This window comes from Oncorhynchus tshawytscha, linkage group LG07, assembly GCF_018296145.1.
Source record: "Oncorhynchus tshawytscha isolate Ot180627B linkage group LG07, Otsh_v2.0, whole genome shotgun sequence".
Lineage (NCBI taxonomy): Eukaryota > Metazoa > Chordata > Actinopteri > Salmoniformes > Salmonidae > Oncorhynchus > Oncorhynchus tshawytscha.
The window spans coordinates 8,354,896-8,373,915 of NC_056435.1; the positions used below are offsets into that span (position 1 = coordinate 8,354,896).

Below are 19,020 nucleotides of genomic sequence, written 5' to 3' on the forward strand. Positions count from 1 at the left end.
CACACCCTCCCTACTCTACACCTCCCATCAGACAGTATCACACCCTCCCTACTCTACACCTCCTATCAGACAGTATCACACCCCCTACTCTACACCTCCCATCAGACAGTATCACACCCTCCCTACTCTACACCTCCCATCAGACAGTATCACACCCTCCCTACTCTACACCTCCCATCAGACAGTACCACACCCTCCCTACTCTACACCTCTGATCAGACAGTATCACACCCTCCATACTCTACACCTCCCATCAGACAGTATCACACACCCTACTCTACACTTCCTATCAGACAGTATCACACCCCCTACTCTACACCTCCCATCAGACAGTATCACACCCTCCCTACTCTACACCTCCTATCAGACAGTATCACACCCTCCCTACTCTACACCTCCCATCAGACAGTATCACACCCCCTACTCTACACCTCCCATCAGACAGTATCACACCCTCCATACTCTACACCTCCCATCAGACAGTATCACACCCTCCCTACTCTACACCTCCCATCAGACAGTATCACACCCTCCCTACTCTACACCTCCCATCAGACAGTATCACACCCTCCATACTCTACACCTCCCATCAGACAGTATCACACCCTCCCTACTCTACACCTCCCATCAGACAGTATCACACCCCCTACTCTACACCTCCTATCAGACAGTATCACACCCTCCCTACTCTATACCTCCTATCAGACAGTATCACACCCCTACTCTACACCTCCTATCAGACAGTATCACACCCTCCCTACTCTACACCTCCTATCAGACAGTATCACACCCTCCCTACTCTACACCTCCTATCAGACAGTATCACACCCTCCATACTCTACGCCTCCCATCAGACAGTATCACACCCTCCCTACTCTACACCTCCCATCAGACAGTATCACACCCTCCCTACTCTACACCTCCTATCAGACAGTATCACACCCCCTACTCTACACCTCCCATCAGACAGTATCACACCCTCCCTACTCTACACCTCCCATCAGACAGTATCACACCCTCCCTACTCTACACCTCCCATCAGACAGTACCACACCCTCCCTACTCTACACCTCTGATCAGACAGTATCACACCCTCCATACTCTACACCTCCCATCAGACAGTATCACACAGCCTACTCTACACCTCCTATCAGACAGTATCACACCCTCCCTACTCTACACCTCCTATCAGACAGTATCACACCCCCTACTCTACACCTCCCATCAGACAGTATCACACCCTCCCTACTCTACACCTCCCATCAGACAGTATCACACCCTCCCTACTCTACACCTCCCATCAGACAGTACCACACCCTCCCTACTCTACACCTCTGATCAGACAGTATCACACCCTCCATACTCTACACCTCCCATCAGACAGTATCACACACCCTACTCTACACCTCCTATCAGACAGTATCACACCCTCCATACTCTACACCTCCCATCAGACAGTATCACACCCTCCCTACCCTACACCTCCCATCAGACAGTATCACACCCCTACACTACACCTCCTATCAGACAGTATCACACCCTCCCTACTCTACCTCCCATCAGACAGTATCACACCCTCTACTCTACACCTCCCATCAGACAGTATCACACCCTCCCTACTCTACACCTCCTATCAGACAGTATCACACACCCTCCCTACTCTACACCTCCTATCAGACAGTATCACACACCCTCCCTACTCTACACCTCCTATCAGACAGTATCACACCCTCCCTACTCTACACCTCCCATCAGACAGTATCACACCCCTACTCTACACCTCCTATCAGACAGTATCACACCCTCCCTACTCTACACCTCCCATCAGACAGTATCACACCCCTACTCTACACTTCCTATCAGACAGTATAACACCCTCCCTACTCTACACCTCCCATCAGACAGTATCACACCCCCTACTCTACACCTCCTATCAGACAGTATCACACCCTCCCTACTCTACACCTCCTATCAGACAGTATCACACCCCCTACTCTACACCTCCTATCAGACAGTATCACACCCTCCCTACTCTACACCTCCCATCAGACAGTATCACACCCCTACTCTACACTTCCTATCAGACAGTATAACACCCTCCCTACTCTACACCTCCCATCAGACAGTATCACACCCCCTACTCTACACCTCCTATCAGACAGTATCACACCCTCCCTACTCTACACCTCCCATCAGACAGTATCACACCCCCTACTCTACACCTCCTATCAGACAGTATCACACCCCCTACTCTACACCTCCTATCAGACAGTATCACACCCTCCCTACTCTACACCTCCTATCAGACAGTATCACACCCTCCCTACTCTACACCTCCCATCAGACAGTATCACACCCCCTACTCTACACCTCCTATCAGACAGTATCACACCCTCCCTACTCTACACCTCCTATCAGACAGTATCACACCCTCCCTACTCTACACCTCCCATCAGACAGTATCACACCCCCTACTCTACACCTCCCATCAGACAGTATCACACCCCTACTCTACCCCTCCTATCAGACAGTATCACACCCCTACTCTACACCTCCTATCAGACAGTATCACACCCTCCCTACTCTACACCTCCCATCAGACAGTATCACACCCTCCCTACTCTACACCTCCCATCAGACAGTATCACACCCTCCCTACTCTACACCTCCCATCAGACAGTATCACACCCTCCCTACTCTACACCTCCTATCAGACAGTATCACACCCCCTACTCTACACCTCCCATCAGACAGTATCACACCCCCTACTCTACACCTCCCATCAGACAGTATCACACCCTCCCTACTCTACACCTCCCATCAGACAGTACCACACCCTCCCTACTCTACACCTCTGATCAGACAGTATCACACCCTCCATACTCTACACCTCCCATCAGACAGTATCACACACCCTACTCTACACCTCCTATCAGACAGTATCACACCCTCCCTACTCTACACCTCCTATCAGACAGTATCACACCCCCTACTCTACACCTCCTATCAGACAGTATCACACCCCCTACTCTACACCTCCTATCAGACAGTATCACACCCCCTACTCTACACCTCCTATCAGACAGTATCACACCCTCCCTACTCTACACCTCTGATCAGACAGTATCACACCCTCCATACTCTACACCTCCCATCAGACAGTATCACACACCCTACTCTACACCTCCTATCAGACAGTATCACACCCTCCATACTCTACACCTCCCATCAGACAGTATCACACCCTCCCTACCCTACACCTCCCATCAGACAGTATCACACACCCTACTCTACACCTCCTATCAGACAGTATCACACCCCCTACTCTACACCTCCTATCAGACAGTATCACACCCCCTACTCTACACCTCCTATCAGACAGTATCACACCCCCTACTCTACACCTCCTATCAGATAGTATCACACCCTCCCTACTCTACACCTCCCATCAGACAGTATCACACCCCCTACTCTACACCTCCCATCAGACAGTATCACACCCTCCCTACTCTACACCTCCTATCAGACAGTATCACACACCCTCCCTACTCTACACCTCCTATCAGACAGTATCACACACCCTCCCTACTCTACACCTCCTATCAGACAGTATCACACCCTCCCTACTCTACACCTACCATCAGACAGTATCACACCCCTACTCTACACCTCCTATCAGACAGTATCACACCCTCCCTACTCTACACCTCCCATCAGACAGTATCACACCCCCTACTCTACACTTCCTATCAGACAGTATCACACCCCCTACTCTACACCTCCTATCAGACAGTATAACACCCTCCCTACTCTACACCTCCCATCAGACAGTATCACACCCCTACTCTACACCTCCTATCAGACAGTATCACACCCTCCCTACTCTACACCTCCTATCAGACAGTATCACACCCTCCCTACTCTACACCTCCCATCAGACAGTATCACACCCCTACTCTACATCTCCCATCAGACAGTATCACACCCCCTACTCTACCCCTCCTATCAGACAGTATCACACCCCTTACTCTACACCTCCTATCAGACAGTATCACACCCTCCCTACTCTACACCTCCCATCAGACAGTATCCCATCTGCGTCCCTACCCTACCCCTCCCATCAGACAGTATCACAACCCCTACTCTACCCCTCCTATCAGACAGTATCACACCCCCTACTCTACACCTCCTATCAGACAGTATCACACCCTCCCTACTCTACACCTCCCATCAGACAGTATCCCATCTGCGTCCCTACCTAGCCATACCAGCTACCACTGGACAATGAGCCTTAGGAGTAACATTATACCGCGATAGTAAGGGATTTGCTATGAGACACAAGAGGAGCCTGGTGATGATGATTCTAGCTCGCATTTGACGGGGAACAAATGTGCAAACTATGTCGTCTCATGATCATCCATTAGGAATGAAACACAGACCGGTTGAGAATAGATCAACACTTGCTATTCACAACTTTAAGATAATAGAGGATGTGGGAGGGGGTTAGGCTTACTGTGATAGGAGATGTTCAGCATAAATTATCAAGCAAAATCATCAGCCCTCACCTGTTTTGGAAACTGTCTCTCCTTGTGTGTGTGCAGGCTTTGGTTCCACCCTGGCACTAAATCATCTGGTTCAACTAATTAACTAATCATGGTAGTCAGTCTGGACCTTGGCTGTTTGAATCAGTTAGGTTAGTATTGGTCTGGCTTTGAACATCAGCCTGTTCACATCCAGTAGCCTTTCAGGACTGGAGTTGAAGACCCTCCTTAGCTCAACCTGAGTCACATGACCCGGTGAACTCACCTGGCCATGTTGCGTGTGGGTTCTGTTTTCTCAGGGAACCAAGAATAATCAGTAATGTCCTCCTCAAGAATGTTATACGCAGGTCGACACGAGGCCTCTTTGAGGTCATGTTAACCTGTTCCAGTCTGTCTGTCAGGGCCATTGTGTCCATTGGGGATATCAAACCTCTCTTTGAGCGGAGTGTGAGTAACAGGAGCGGAACACAAATCCTTTTCTCAGAGGCCCACAGATGAAGTGAGCTTACTGAAAGTCATCTGTTGGAAACATTAGACCTACTGCATTTTATGTAGCAGCCATTTAATTATTATATCATTTTTTAAATAATAATTGTGCGTGGGAAGGAAAGGGATGGTTGATCAAGTGTAATAATTTGTATTTGTGGGTGTATGTGTTTGTTACGCCCCTGAGAGTGATACGGTGTTGTATTCTCAATTCAACTTTTAGTTCAATGAGAAAAGACCGCGATTTCCCCAGGAATATGGGTGGAGACCAGAGCAATCGATCTCCGGCTCATAAATTAAGAGCATTTCGTAGATCACAGATTAACACATTTAGGCACCACAAAATAAAGTAATCAATATAACGTTTACACATTACTCTCACAATTCGTACCCTTTGTACGCTTGACGGATTTTAACTTTAACACAATTATATGAATGTTATCAATCTCTATCAACTAATACTGAATGCATCTTTTTAAACTTAGATGTTTTAAGATCCTCACATACTATGAACTTACTAATACTTTTTAATGTATAACAGGCTATGAATATTTTCTTTAACCTGTCACATGTGCTTGTGTGTGCATGCCTATGTATCTGTGTGACAGTATGCTCTCTCTAATATACAGTGAAGCCATAAAAGGCCACTGTCTGTCTGATGGTGGGGAGATGTAAACTTCTGGCTCCAGTGTAGCTCAGTAGTTACGTTGTATTTATAGCCTCAGATCAAGTGGTCCGGCCCACCCCAGTCACCCCACTGCCCAGTCCCTGAGTACTGCTGCTCTTAAACCAATCAAGCAGAGACTAGGACTGGTCTTCTCCCTCAACTCTCTGTCAGCACTGACTCCTCGAGCAAGAGACACACAGGCTGAGGCTGCTGCACTCACAGGTAGGAGGACACTTCTCTCTCTACTCCGGCTCTGGTCCGCTGTTCTGGTAACTGACGACTGGTCTGCTCTGTCTTTTTTAGTACACTTCCTTTGGTTATTCTAGACATCTGCTTGTTGATTTCTGTCTGTTCCACTGCTCTCCGTCTCACTTGCTAACGTGTAGCCACTGACACGGCTGAGGCTGAGCTGCAGATGCTTATTCAGGCTAGAGTTTGTTCTCTTTGGCAGCAAATGAGCTTTTTGGATTTGTGAAACTTTGCGATGCTTTAGAGCTAACCCTCTCATCCTTTTATTTTGGAATTAGGTGGCTGATGTTTGTTTGATACATTTTGTTTCAGATTAGTTTCAAATACTTTAATAAATACAGCTATCAGTAGCTATCAATTGTGTGTGAAACTACCCACTGGGCACACATTGGTTGAATCAACGTTGTTTCCACGTCATTTCAAAGAAATGACGTAGCACCAACATGGAATCTATGTTGAATTGACGTCTGTGCGCAGTGGGTATGATTTTAAATGTCTATTTGGCAGTTTGTTTCAAAAGGCCTTGGCAGTGGTCTCCCCTGCAGATTCTGAACGTTTAAAGTGCTATCTACAGTTTCAAATGAATAATTCAATAGCAGAGCATAGATAGAATACAAGCAGATGACTTTCCACATCAGGCCACAACCTCTCAACCCTCTTAGATTTTCGATTGTACTCCAAACAGGCCTGGAAGGTGTGCTCTTTTGCACATTGTTTGACTTGCTACGATGTGAAGTGATGCGAGATGGACTGAAAGCTGAAGAGTAGTCTTTGAAAACAAAGAGTGGCTGAACGCAGGAATCAGTGCAGTGTGGCTGGATGAAAGGAGATGGAGGTTTGGGTGGGCTGGGCAGTTGTCTGAAGGGCCCCTTTTTTTTGGAGTGGGGATGCCCTTCCATGGTATGGGCCCTGGAGTCACTCATCATGATCTTTTATTAGCCATGGTGTCATGGTAGTGTCATGGCCATTTGTATGCCCTGTAAGACTCTATGGCCCTGCAATGAGATTATGGCAGACAGGAGCTATGGAAACAGATGGAGGTCCAGGGACCAATGTATGGTCTGTAACAGTCTAACGATGATCATAGTGATCCATTGTAGAGCTTGAATTAGACAGGAGATTGAGGGGAAATGAGACCTTGTTGGTCTTAATGTATGAATCCATGTACTGCCGTAAAAGGGACTGAACTACTACTAACGCCTGCCAACGGTTTTGAGCATGACTCTGATTTGGGAATGGATGAATTGAGGTCTTTGTTGTGGTAGGGAAATGGGACAGGAAGTCAGCTGGAATTAGATTTGGATTGTTATAGGCTACTGCATGTGACAGTGTATCCCAACTACACTCATGTCTTATCCTGAAAATTGGAAGTATCTACACATCATGACATAGATCTATCTGCATCTGCCACTCAACACTATTCTGTGGTTTCTCTAGACTACTGGGGGGGGGGTCAAAGTTCTTCAGTTGTCCTTGACGGATCAAATTAACCTGCAAAACAAGCATAAATACTACGGTGGAACCTAGTATTTGTGAAGTGCATGTCTCTGTTCAGGGGTCACTTCGATATTGATCACAAAATCCCTCAATTCCATTTGTGGAGGAGAAGGAGTTATGCTGAGTGTTGTGGTGTGTGTGGAGGAGAAGGAGGAGAAGGAGAAGGAGGAGGTGTGTAGCTCTGTTCTAACCTCCTCTTATTAAGTCATGGACATCAACGCAAGCACACCGCCTCCCTGCCCCGGCCAACAGCTGCGCCAAATACTTAATCTTGTCATCCTGAGATCGTGGATCATCCGGGTCCATTCCAAAACGGAGAGAGAGGACGAAGACAGGGGAGGCACAGAGGGAGAGAGGCCTAGAAATATCCACTCCTGTCGTAAACCTCTGCCAGGAACAACCTGTGGAATGTATGCTCCCTATTATAAGAAAGAGATACGCAATGAAATGCATCACTACATACCTCTGCTCCTCTGCAGTGTTGTGTTGTGGACTACTGGGTGGCTACCACAGGAGGCTGCTGAGAGGAGGACGGCTCATGGTAACGACTGGAACGGAGTAAATGGAATGGCATCAACCCATGTGTTTTATGTATTTGATACTATTCTACTCATTCCACTCCAGCCATTACCACAAGCCCGTCCTCTCCAATTAAGGTGCCACCATAGAAATAGAATTGCTCAAATGTCCCCCGGACCACAGCAATTTGACGGAACCCGCAAAGTTAATTCTAACTCTATGATCTCTGCAAGGCGCCTGGCTGTCTGTCCAGGACAGAGGGGGGACACAGTCGAACTCACTGAGGATCTCATGTCCCCACAAAGGATCATGAGAGGGATAACCAGGGGTTAGCCAGGGCTGAATGGGGAGACAGAGGACAGCTGCTTAATGGGGAGACAGAGGACAGCTGCTTAATGGGGAGACAGAGGACAGCTGCGGGGCCCAGAGCAGACTTTGGCACAGCATGCCACCCTTTCTCTGTCCTCCTTCTTTAGAGGCTTGAGTCATCTTTCCACTGTATCCCAGAGCTACACATTGTGTTTTACTAGCATAGCCATACATTGTTGTGTATTGTTCTTACTGTACACCAGCTAGGATTTCTGGACCAAATGCACAATATAAAATTCAACCGTATGAGTACACCTAGCATTTAAATAAGTATTCATTGATACAATTAGCATTTGAGGCAACCCACCAGGCATAGATGTCAATTCAACATCTATTCCATGCTGGTTCAACGCCATTTCATTGAACCAGTGTGTGCCCAGTGGGAACCATTTACATTTCTGGCTGATGACCACATTCTACCACTTTAAATGTGAAGCTCTTACTCTACAGCTGTGTTCTCAGCTGATGCGATAGCTCACCAAAGCAGCTGATTGCGTAACCAATTTACTCTCGCAGACCTCATTCTCAAAGTTGTCATTGTGACTTTAATCTTGGTCCATTGATTGAACCACAGAGATACTTTTATTTCAGATAAATTAGTATGTTAGTAAGCCTTGTATGCCATAGTCTAGTGCATTGTGTCATTACATTACAATGACCTTGTGGTCTCATGGTTATTGAGACTAATACACGATTAAAATACATCACATGTTGATCAAAATCAAATGCTTACTTACAAGAACTTAACCAGCAGTACAGTTTTAAGAAAGTGTAGTTAAGAAAATATTTACTAAATTAACTAAAGTTTAAAAAAACAAACATATATATATATATATATACCAATTTTTCAGTCAGGGGAAAAACTCAGTCTCCCATTGACATCAATGCATGGAAGTTAGGATTCGCCAATCAGTGATGCTTCTTTACTTGAAGAAACTGGGTGACTCTAAATGTTTATGTCCTCTTTTACAGGCAAGAGAGCAAAGGGAGAGATTTGATCCAAAATGGCGGAACGCTATGACTGCCATTACTGCAAGGAGTCCCTGTTTGGGAGGAAGTATGTGCTCAAGGAAGAGAACCCCTACTGTGTGAAGTGCTATGAGAACCTGTACTCTAACACCTGTGAAGAGTGCAAGAAGTCCATTGGCTGCAGCAGCAGGGTAGGTGGACCACTTCCTGAATGTGGTGGTGTAGAGTTTATCAGTACCCAAATTTGCTATTCCATGATAGGTTGTATTCCTTCCTATTAGTTTTCACTTTATTTCTATGACCCAGGTGTTAAACAGAACTTAGAATTAGAACAGGAGTCGATGGAATTAAAACACAAATACACCAGACCCGGACACAGTCATTGACCTATAGGGACACAGGACATACCACTATGCACTGACTCTCAGCACCTTAGCACACATGCACTCACTCATGCACACATGCACCCACACAGATATGCATACACACACACACACACACACACACACACCCCAATCTCCCCTTCCACAATGCACGTGTGAACATTGGACTATAAATTGTGCCTTCCTGTATTATACTTATATAATGTTCATTCTATTCTACCTGCCATTTACTTTATGTTCATATTCTTGTCTTTATTTCTTATCATTGTTGCATAACGGACCTGCATGTAAGCATTTCGTGGGACAGTCTATACTACGTGTATCCTGTACATACAACTCATAAAACGTGAAACTTGTGGCGTCCAAGTTCGCATTCTGACAGGGCCCTGTGTTTTTTCAGCAATTAGTGTCACTTTACATGGTCATTAGTGTCACAGATGAGATGACGGTCACTTCCCCCCGGATCGGCCTGGAGGGGGGCTCATCTGTGCCGAATGTCCCTGTCCCCTGCGGCAGCCAGTCAGTCATCCGTCCTAGACCTCTTTCACTATATCTAACCCATAGCTGTGATTGCCACCCCTGCTCCCATCTCAGTCATTATTCAGTCATTCCTCTAAATTGGTAGCTAATTAAGCACATGTTGTCACACATCCATTGTCACCACGCCTCCAGCAGATAGGAGTTGAGTTGAGGTCACTGCCATGGCAGACCACTAGAACAAAGGGCATGGTAATCTTAACAGACTGGTGGGCCTTAGATTCAGTCAAAACACCGATGTCCATTATCCCAGAAAAGGAGGCCCCGAGGTGAATACACCTGACCCTGACTCTCTGTCCCGTCCTCCTTCTTCAGGACCTGTCCTACAAGGACCGCCACTGGCATGATGACTGCTTCCATTGCTTCAAGTGTAGCCGTTCCCTGGTGGACAAGCCCTTCTCCACCAAGGACGACCAGCTGCTCTGCACCGAGTGCTACTCCAATGAGTACTCCTCCAAGTGCCACGAGTGCAAGAAGACCATCATGCCAGGTAAGGAAATGTCTGGCCTGACAGAGGGGGGGAAGTCAGTGAATGGGGCTTTCAGTTGGATTTGGTCAGTACACAATCTATTGGTAATGGTAAGGAAACTACTGAAGGGGAAAGAGTTGACAGATTTGCCAGACATCTAACAGAGTTGAGGTTTGAGTGGGATTTGGCTACTAGCAAGTCTATTTGGTGCAATCATGGATGCCAAGTTTCTACCTCCTAGGACCTGTGTTAGGAGTTTATGGAATGAATGATGTTGTTGCAGCAGTCAAGCGGAAAAGTGGATGGTCTGTCACAGTTTGGTGGAGCCAGCTCACGTACCACTACTGGTATCATTATTCAATGTGTCACACTGGAAGATCAGTCCGTGTGTAACCTGATTTTCCTGTTTCTCTCTATCCCTCTCACTTCCTCTCTCTCTCTTGCTCTCTCTCACTCTCTCTCACTCCCTCTCTCTCTCCCCCTCTCTGTCGCTCTGCTCTTCACCCTCCCCGCTTCCTCCCCTTTCTCTCTCTCCTTTTTTTTCTCCTCTCGTTTGCAGGATCCAAGAAGATGGAGCATAAGGGCAACAGCTGGCATGAGACCTGCTTCACTTGCCAGCGTTGCCAGCAACCAATCGGCACCAAGAACTTCATCCATAAGGAGAACAGTAACTACTGCGTGCCCTGTTACGAGAAGCAGTTTGCCATGCAGTGTATCCAATGCAAGAAGGTAATATATATTTAATGTTTTTTAACTAGGCAAGTCAGTTTATAATGAAGGCCTACACTGGCCAAACCCAGACGACGCTGGGCCAATTGTGCACCGCCCTATGGGACTTGCAGTTGTGATACAGTCTGGATTTGAACTAGGGTGTCTGTGGTGATGCCTCTAGCACTGAGATGCAGTGCCTTAAACCACTGCGCCACTCGGGACCTCTATATAACCCACTGTAGTGGGCTGAAATGGAGTGTAATGTATCAGAATGTATGTTTTTGGAGAGTTCTGTGTTAAAATGGATTGCTCCTCTCCAGATTCACATTTATTAACATTCTTTGTCAGCATTTAAAACTGGTTCCTTGTGCACACGAAACAAAGATTGTGATGAATAGAAGTTCAACTCAATTCAGCTGAACCCGCATTATGCAGTACTTCTTTTTCCCATGGTCAAATACCTTCACAGGTATAGATGTTACCTAATTATTGATTGGTGATTGAGCTTGTTACTTCCTGTTTCTATCTCCTGTAGCCAATCACCACTGGCGGGGTGACCTATCACGATCAGCCGTGGCATAAGGACTGCTTCCTGTGCACCGGTTGTAAGCAGCAGCTGTCTGGCCAGCGGTTCACCTCTCGGGACAACTTTGCCTACTGCTTGAACTGCTTCTGCAACCTGTATGCCAAGAAGTGTGCCTCCTGCACCACCCCTATCAGTGGTATGATCACTCACATTGGCTCATCTTCACACACACCTGTAGTCTCTGGAGCCAATCATAACTTCCACTTATGTCAGATATTCACATAGTCATGCATGGATGTCAATGGGAGACAAAGTGAAAGTTCAACATAAGTGGAAGTTAGGATCCACCCTTCTATGATTAGTTAACTATACACTGTGTGGACAAAACATTAGGAACACCTGCTCTTTCTATGACAGACTGACCAGGTGAATCCAGGGGAAAGCTATGATCCCTTATTGATGTCACCCATTAAATCCACTTCAATCAGTGTAAATGAAGGGGAGGAGACACGATTTTAAAAAATTGAGACAATTGAGACATAGATTGTGTATGTGTGCCATTCAGAGAGTGAATGGATAAGACAAAATATTTAAGTGCCTTTGAATGGGGTATGGTCGTAGGTGCCAGTTGCACCGGTTTGAATGTGTCATGAACTGCAACGCTGCTGGGTTTTTGACGCCCAACAGTTTCCTGTGTGTATCAAGAATGTATTTCTGATCAATTGGATGTTATTTTAATGGACAAAAAAAATGTGCTTTAAAAAACAAGGACATTTCAAAGTGACCCCAAACTTTTGAACGGTAGTGTAGGTAAACATCTGCTTGGGAATGCTTTCGACACCTTGTAGAGTCCATGCCCCGGCAAATTGAGACTGTTCTGAGGGCAAAAGGGGGTCATTTATAAGGAATTTCTCCATCCCTCCCTCTCTGTGCCTGTCTCGTCTTTCTTGTGCAGGTCTGGGTGGCAGCAAGTACATCTCGTTTGAAGAGCGCCAGTGGCACAACAACTGCTTCAACTGCAAGAAGTGCTCCATCTCCCTGGTGGGAAGGGGCTTTCTGATGGCCCGCGATGAGATCATGTGTCCCGAGTGCGGCAAAGAAGTCTAAAAGCTGTGTGCCAGGATGAAGCGTCAAAGCCAGAGAAGGCAAAGATGCAAGAGAATATAGTCCTGCTCGTACTAACATTTCATTTATTAGAATTATATATTTATTCATTAATATACACTTCAGACTAACCCAAAGGGCCTTTCTGCATGCTCTGGCCTCAGATTGATACAATATGTTGTCTGATGGAATGAGCACAAATTGCATTAGATTCTAAGAAAGAGATACCATTTTGATGTATTTTCAACTAAATAACAACTTTGTCTGTGGTTTGTTACCATTGAAATGTTTAACTAATGTATTATCTTGTATATGTTAGGATAATCATCTGTGACAAATAACTATAACAGGAGTTGTACTTTTCATTAAAGGAGTGAAATCTAATGATAACATGACATGTACCTGCACTCTAAATGTGAAATAAAGTATTTAAAAGGCATTTCATTGATAGAATGATCTTTCTGACATTTGATTTTGTTCCAAATCTGTAAAGACACCAATAAATCCCATGGGCTCTGGTCAAAAGTAGTGCACTCCATAGGGGTGACATTTGGGAAGCAGGCCTTACAACCCCCATAGTTCTGAATGGCTTACCTCTGGCTCCATCTAGCGGTACAAGCACCCCTATAAGGGGAAAATGGACTCTTGGTCTCTTGAACACTCAAAACCACATAAAGAAGGTATGGGATGTGAACATTAGTGACTAAGGTCTAGGGTCTGGATCTGTCTGGCTCTTGGCTGCAGGTTAGCGTATTTCTTCATGAATCTTGTTCTGGAGGTAGCTCTGCAGAGTGGCCCCTAGCTGGCACAGCCACACAGTAATTAACCCTTAATGCCTAACCCTAACCTTAAATTACGACCAAAAAGTGAATTTTTGTTTTCATGAATTTTTACAATACAGTCGATTTTGACTTTGCAGCTGACCTATCTGAGGGGAAATCCCTAATTGCTGCCTCCAGTACGTCAATCTCTCAAATGTCTTGGTCAGGGTCTGGACGCTTCAGGTGGGGTTGTAGGATGAGCTGTCCATGGTGCTGAAAAGGTTCAGGGTGAAACCTGCAGCTTGTTCGGGGTTGCTGTCCATGGTCCTGTACAGATGTATGGCGCTGGTGTTGAGTGAAGAAAATTGCAATTTTCTGTAATAAATGAAAATTCAAATAACTTACAGTATTACAAATCCAAAAGGCACGAACGTCTTCAAATTGAAATCAAACTATTGGTTTATTGTAACTGTAATATAAATAAATATATGTACATGTGTAATGTATATTGTTAGGATATTTCTGTTTTGGGTGTTTTCTTTATAAATAACAGATACAACCACATGACCGGATGTACATGGAATGTGCAGCAGGAAATGCTAACCGCATTAGCTAACCATTCATATCGAGGTCTCCACTCCCACCGGCACACGAATTGTGTAAGATAGCTTTTCTAAACATACAATTCCTCTCTGAACATTGCATTACTCTATGTGCGATTACCAACATGATATGATAACCTGTTAGCTAGTTGTTCATATGTTAACATTGAGTCGTGCACGTTTGATGGCTTTTGTGTAAAGCTAGCTAGCTAGCTAAAGCATGCTATCCCACTGACTAGCGTTGAACAAAGGTTGTGTGTGCCTCTCCCCTCTGTGTCTGAAACGGGGATACCCGATTGTCGTGTGGTTTACATATAGCGAGAACTGTTAGCATAGTTTATCTTGTATTTTTAACTCACGTTGCAACTATCTTGTCTTTTTATTATACCCCGTCAGCTAATTCTGGAATCATCATCAGCCAAAATGAGTGCTGCTCCCAACCACAGACGGACCAAGCCTGGTGGTAAGCTAGCTAATGTATTCTAGCCTCTGGCTGTAGTCAGTTAACTGGACATCTGAGCCAACTAATACAGTATCCTTGCATTTAAGCAAACTCTCTTGTGTCATAAAGGGCCAGACTTCTAAGCAGAGTATTCCTAAAAAGACCAGAGAGAGTGTGGATTTATCCCTCTGCTTCCACCAAATGTAGCGATTGAGAAATGACTGAGGTGGTGCTTGAACCAGTTACCTTTTGGTTGCAGGGGCAAGTGCACTAGCTACCTCCCTTGCTGCAAATTTCGAGACCTTAGCAGAGGCTATCGTATGCTTACATAGAGGGAGGCTACACTATATCACTCAATATAGCTTTTACATCTAGGCCATGAATTCTCTAGCCAGCCAGGGCAGTTACATCATCTGCCTGTAAATGCAGGCTTAAGTGCTGGAGACAACACCCATTCAAAACCTAATCATTTTTATTACAGGCGTGAAGACAGGCTATCCAGGCCAAGCTCCCTCCAACGGGGTTACGGGACCCACTTCCCAGATCCCCGGGCTGTGCCAGGAAGCCACTGAGGGTGCTCCTGAGGCCAGGACCAGCGGAAGGCGTGTGGGAATATTCGACTCCGACTCCGACTATGTCAAACTTGCCAAAGGAGGGGGACAGAAGGGTAACAATGTTTTGTTTCATTACTATGTCCTCATAGGACACAGATTAGTGTGGCTGTAATAATATTAGCTAGTTCAAATGATAGTGAATTGTCCTATATATGGTATTTGGTATTTTATTAGGATCCCCATTAGCTGTTGCGAAAGCCGCAGCTACTCTTCCTGGGGTTCCACACAAAACATAAAACATGACATAATTCATGACATTAATAGACAAAAACAGCTCAAGGACAGAACTACATACATAGCCCGACATATCAACACATACACACACAATATCTAGGTCAAATAGGGGAGAGGCGTTGAATTCCCACATTGAATTTCCAGAGGAAAGGAAATGACTTATTTTCAAAAGAGATGAATTCCTGTTTAGTCAAGTTCCTACTTTGAAATACCTTGTGTTATGTGTCCTCCATAGGTTTACTGTGGCACGAGGACAACAAGGAGGAAGCTAGGCCTAATAAATCCTACAACTCACCTGATCTGTCCTCAGCTGAATCTCAGCGGTAAGGACCCCCCCCCACCCCCTGTTGGTTTGTTGGCTCTGTTTTTTGAAAACATTATGGGAATGTCTCATTTTCTAAAGTGGGATCATGGAACAATATGCCAGGCCTAACCAAACGTTCTGCATCATGCCATGTCTGTATGTGTCTGGAATGGGAAGTTACATCTTGACTCTTGGTGGTGGTGTATCTTTAGTTGTCCAAGCCAGGGTTCGGTTTTGTGCTTTACAGCGGAAGTAAAGCAGCATCCCCTGATGATTGTCAAGGATACGGCAAAAGGCAACCTCTAGCTGCTCCCTTCGGTACTGATGATATTTCAGCCTGGGAAAGGGAGAGTGATAGCTATAAAGAGAAGGTGAATTCAATGGCCCCAACAAACCCCCTCATCGCTGACACAGTTGTTATCATTTACCATCCTCCCCTCCCTTTATTGTTTCCCATCAGTTCGTCTCTTGAGTTGACTCCGTCCTTGCGTTCAGAAAGGGATTGGGGTGGTTGACTTCTGTTGAAATTCTTTGCCTTGTTTTTCACCAGTGCACTGTAACAACATTTCAATTGTTTGACTGCCAACCAGATTGGTGTGGTCATCATATCTTCACCCATGTATTTACTTGGTCACCCATTTCATTGTTATAAGTGTTCCATGCGCTTGTATACTTCATACAATGACTATTCTTGTACTGGGCCTGACTGACTGGTTTGAACTGGGTGTATTCTTGTGTGCAGAACCCCACCGTCACTGATGCGTCCAGCCAGATGGAGAACATGTCTCTAAACCAAGGTGGTTATATGGAGATCAACAAATACAAGAAGACGTGAGTGCCTGCAATTTAATTTCACTTCACGCTTAATAATACCAACATGCTGAAATATGTGTGTGTCACTATGTGATATATTTGTATAACCTTTTATAACCTGTGTAATATCTAATTTGTATAATGTTGTAACTTATAAATTCAACATAACCACTAACACAATTGAATTTCCAACCTCTCAGTCAAAGTGATTTTACTATGGACAGGTCCCATGAGAAGAAAACTGTTCCTGTGAGCATGTCCAAGCTGCTGAGCTTTGGTTACATAGAGGATGAGAAGAAGTCCACCAATGAGGATGACTCCTCAAGTACGACAAATTACTTTGCCTTTATAGTCTTTGATGGACTTTTCCTCAACACATATTTTGGAGGAATTAGCAGCAGCACTATATGTTTATTCTGCTAAATCAAACCATCTTTCATCAAAAATTCAAGTGTTTATTTCATACCATATGGAAATTCTGGACTAATGCCAAACATGACTCATATGGGTTGGCTACGGGATTTAATGCATTTTGAATGTTTACCATTATTACGTATGACCAACCTGTGTGTGTGTGTGTTGTCTTTCAGGTGTGACCTCTGAACAGACGAGCACCATCGCACCTGAGGATGAAGACCTGGAATAGGGAGGAGAACAGAAGAGGTCCATCTGGGGTAGAAAACAACAGTGGATACACACACTCACACCTGCCATTCACTCTACTGTATGTCCCCCCACCCCCCTCTCTCTCTCTGAGTGACACACTTTCCCTCATTACTGTACATCCCAAGTGTCATGTTTTGTAATTATGCAACTGTACCATCTCTGTTAATTTATTAATTTTATTGTCTTTTGTTTCTTACTCCGTGTAATGTTGTTCTCAGAAGACCGACACAGCTTGTCATGTTTATATTATCGTTGTTGAATTGGAGGATGAATTGTGTGACTATGAAACAGTACTGCACACTGGAGTTTCTATTTGTGGTGTAAAAATGGTTTTGGTGCTGTGAAGATTGTTTGTGAACAAGGCCTACTGTACGGACACACAAAGGAGACGTTTGTGGCTCACGCTTTTCAGCTCTCGTGTTGAATAGGATCGGAAACCGAGAGCTCTGCCAAAAAAAACATGGAAACATGGATGTTAAGGGATTGACTTGTTATGGGAAGGCAGACATGATTTGGAATGGAAGACAGAAATGCCAATGAATCTACTTCATTCTAAAGAGATGCTCTCCCAACCAAGACACCGACCTATCTCATACCAGGATATGGTTCAGTGTTATGAAGTTATGGTGGGCGTTGATTCCATAGATAGATAGAAACCTTTTGTGATGTTCTAACAATGGTGTCAATTCATTCTACATATTTAGGGAATAGTGGCAATTGTATCGTGCAATGATATTGTTTACTCTGAAGTAAAACTGTTTTGCTTTGAAGTGAAGGTAGGGCTGGGCGATATGGCCAAATTATATCACTATAGTTTACAACGGTATGGTGTTATTTGACTGTATTTTATGTTTCTGAATAATACAAGATCCAAATGTGTTTTATGATTAGTGCATGAGCCTAGAATGTCAACAAATGAATTCTAAGTTATTTTAACAGGCTTTCTCCATGCTGACAGTTTTATTCTCAACCAAACTAGGACTAAAGTGACAGTGAAATTGTCCAATTTGTTGAACGTTTCGGTTATTTAGCACTTAATAACAACTTTTTTTTATAGACAACATGGGTATACCAGTATTCATGCTATATCGCCCAGCCTTATGTGAAGGTAGCTTGGAGACATTTTCCACTTAGCACAGTAAATACACAGTAATGATCTTCCCTAGTTATTCATTGGTGGAGAGGTCCACTTTATTAACACAGTCAATGTGTGATTCTCACATCTTTCTTAAAGTGATGAGTGCACTGAGGCTACTGAGTGAAAATGTCATTCAAATAAATGAGCATGTGCATGTACCCCTCCTGCTCTTTCTTGATTAAGTGGTAATTAACTACAATGTCAGAACAGTACTAGTGTTAATAATCATGCCTATTGACAGGTACAATATAAAACTCTCACATAGCTTCGTGCAGAATATAGAACATAAATAATATCCAATCAAATTCATTCTATTCATGTTGCTCAATACATACACCACTAAAATATGATGGCATAATCATTTCGTTCAATATATATTTTGGCAAAAAACACCACTTTAAACGTCATCATATCTGTTG

The 19,020-nt window shown here is 44.6% G+C and overlaps 2 protein-coding genes across 4 annotated transcripts; both read left to right on the plus strand.

Annotated features, from left to right (window-relative positions):
• The first annotated feature begins 5,806 nt into the window (after nt 1-5,806).
• On the plus strand, nt 5,807-13,466 carry LOC112253845 (four and a half LIM domains protein 2-like). 2 transcript variants are annotated; one of them, XM_024425878.2, is made up of 6 exons: nt 5,807-5,916; nt 9,301-9,488; nt 10,533-10,707; nt 11,246-11,415; nt 11,933-12,119; nt 12,879-13,466. In XM_024425878.2, exons 2-6 carry the CDS (start codon nt 9,333-9,335, stop codon nt 13,028-13,030), a joined length of 840 nt encoding a protein of 279 aa, XP_024281646.1. In that variant the 5' UTR covers nt 5,807-5,916; nt 9,301-9,332; the 3' UTR covers nt 13,031-13,466. The 2 variants fall into 2 exon arrangements, with proteins under 2 accessions (XP_024281646.1, XP_024281648.1); XM_024425880.2 differs by lacking the exon at nt 5,807-5,916 and adding an exon at nt 7,752-7,850.
• Nucleotides 13,467-14,356: 890 nt separating this feature from the next.
• LOC112253846 (uncharacterized protein C7orf57 homolog) lies at nt 14,357-18,759 on the plus strand. 2 transcript variants are annotated; one of them, XM_024425881.1, is made up of 8 exons: nt 14,357-14,447; nt 14,787-14,853; nt 15,314-15,499; nt 15,916-16,003; nt 16,232-16,355; nt 16,727-16,815; nt 16,998-17,122; nt 17,388-18,759. In XM_024425881.1, the coding sequence occupies exons 1-8, from the start codon at nt 14,385-14,387 to the stop codon at nt 17,441-17,443; spliced, it is 798 nt and encodes a 265-aa protein (XP_024281649.1). In that variant the 5' UTR covers nt 14,357-14,384; the 3' UTR covers nt 17,444-18,759. The 2 variants fall into 2 exon arrangements, with proteins under 2 accessions (XP_024281649.1, XP_024281650.1); XM_024425882.1 differs by having other exon boundaries at nt 17,022-17,122.
• The last annotated feature ends 261 nt before the right edge of the window (nt 18,760-19,020 follow it).

Bases quoted from the DNA above. Each gene is read 5' to 3' on its own strand.
- LOC112253845 (XM_024425878.2), top strand. From the start codon at position 9,333: ATGGCGGAACGCTATGACTGCCATTACTGCAAGGAGTCCCTGTTTGGG. The intron at 9,489-10,532 runs GTAGGTGGACCA...CTCCTTCTTCAG, and splicing joins CCATTGGCTGCAGCAGCAGG to GACCTGTCCTACAAGGACCG. The intron at 11,416-11,932 runs GTAATATATATT...TATCTCCTGTAG, and splicing joins AGTGTATCCAATGCAAGAAG to CCAATCACCACTGGCGGGGT.
- LOC112253846 (XM_024425881.1), top strand. From the start codon at position 14,385: ATGCTAACCGCATTAGCTAACCATTCATATCGAGGTCTCCACTCCCAC. The intron at 14,854-15,313 runs GTAAGCTAGCTA...TTTTTATTACAG, and splicing joins CAGACGGACCAAGCCTGGTG to GCGTGAAGACAGGCTATCCA. The intron at 15,500-15,915 runs GTAACAATGTTT...TGTCCTCCATAG, and splicing joins CAAAGGAGGGGGACAGAAGG to GTTTACTGTGGCACGAGGAC.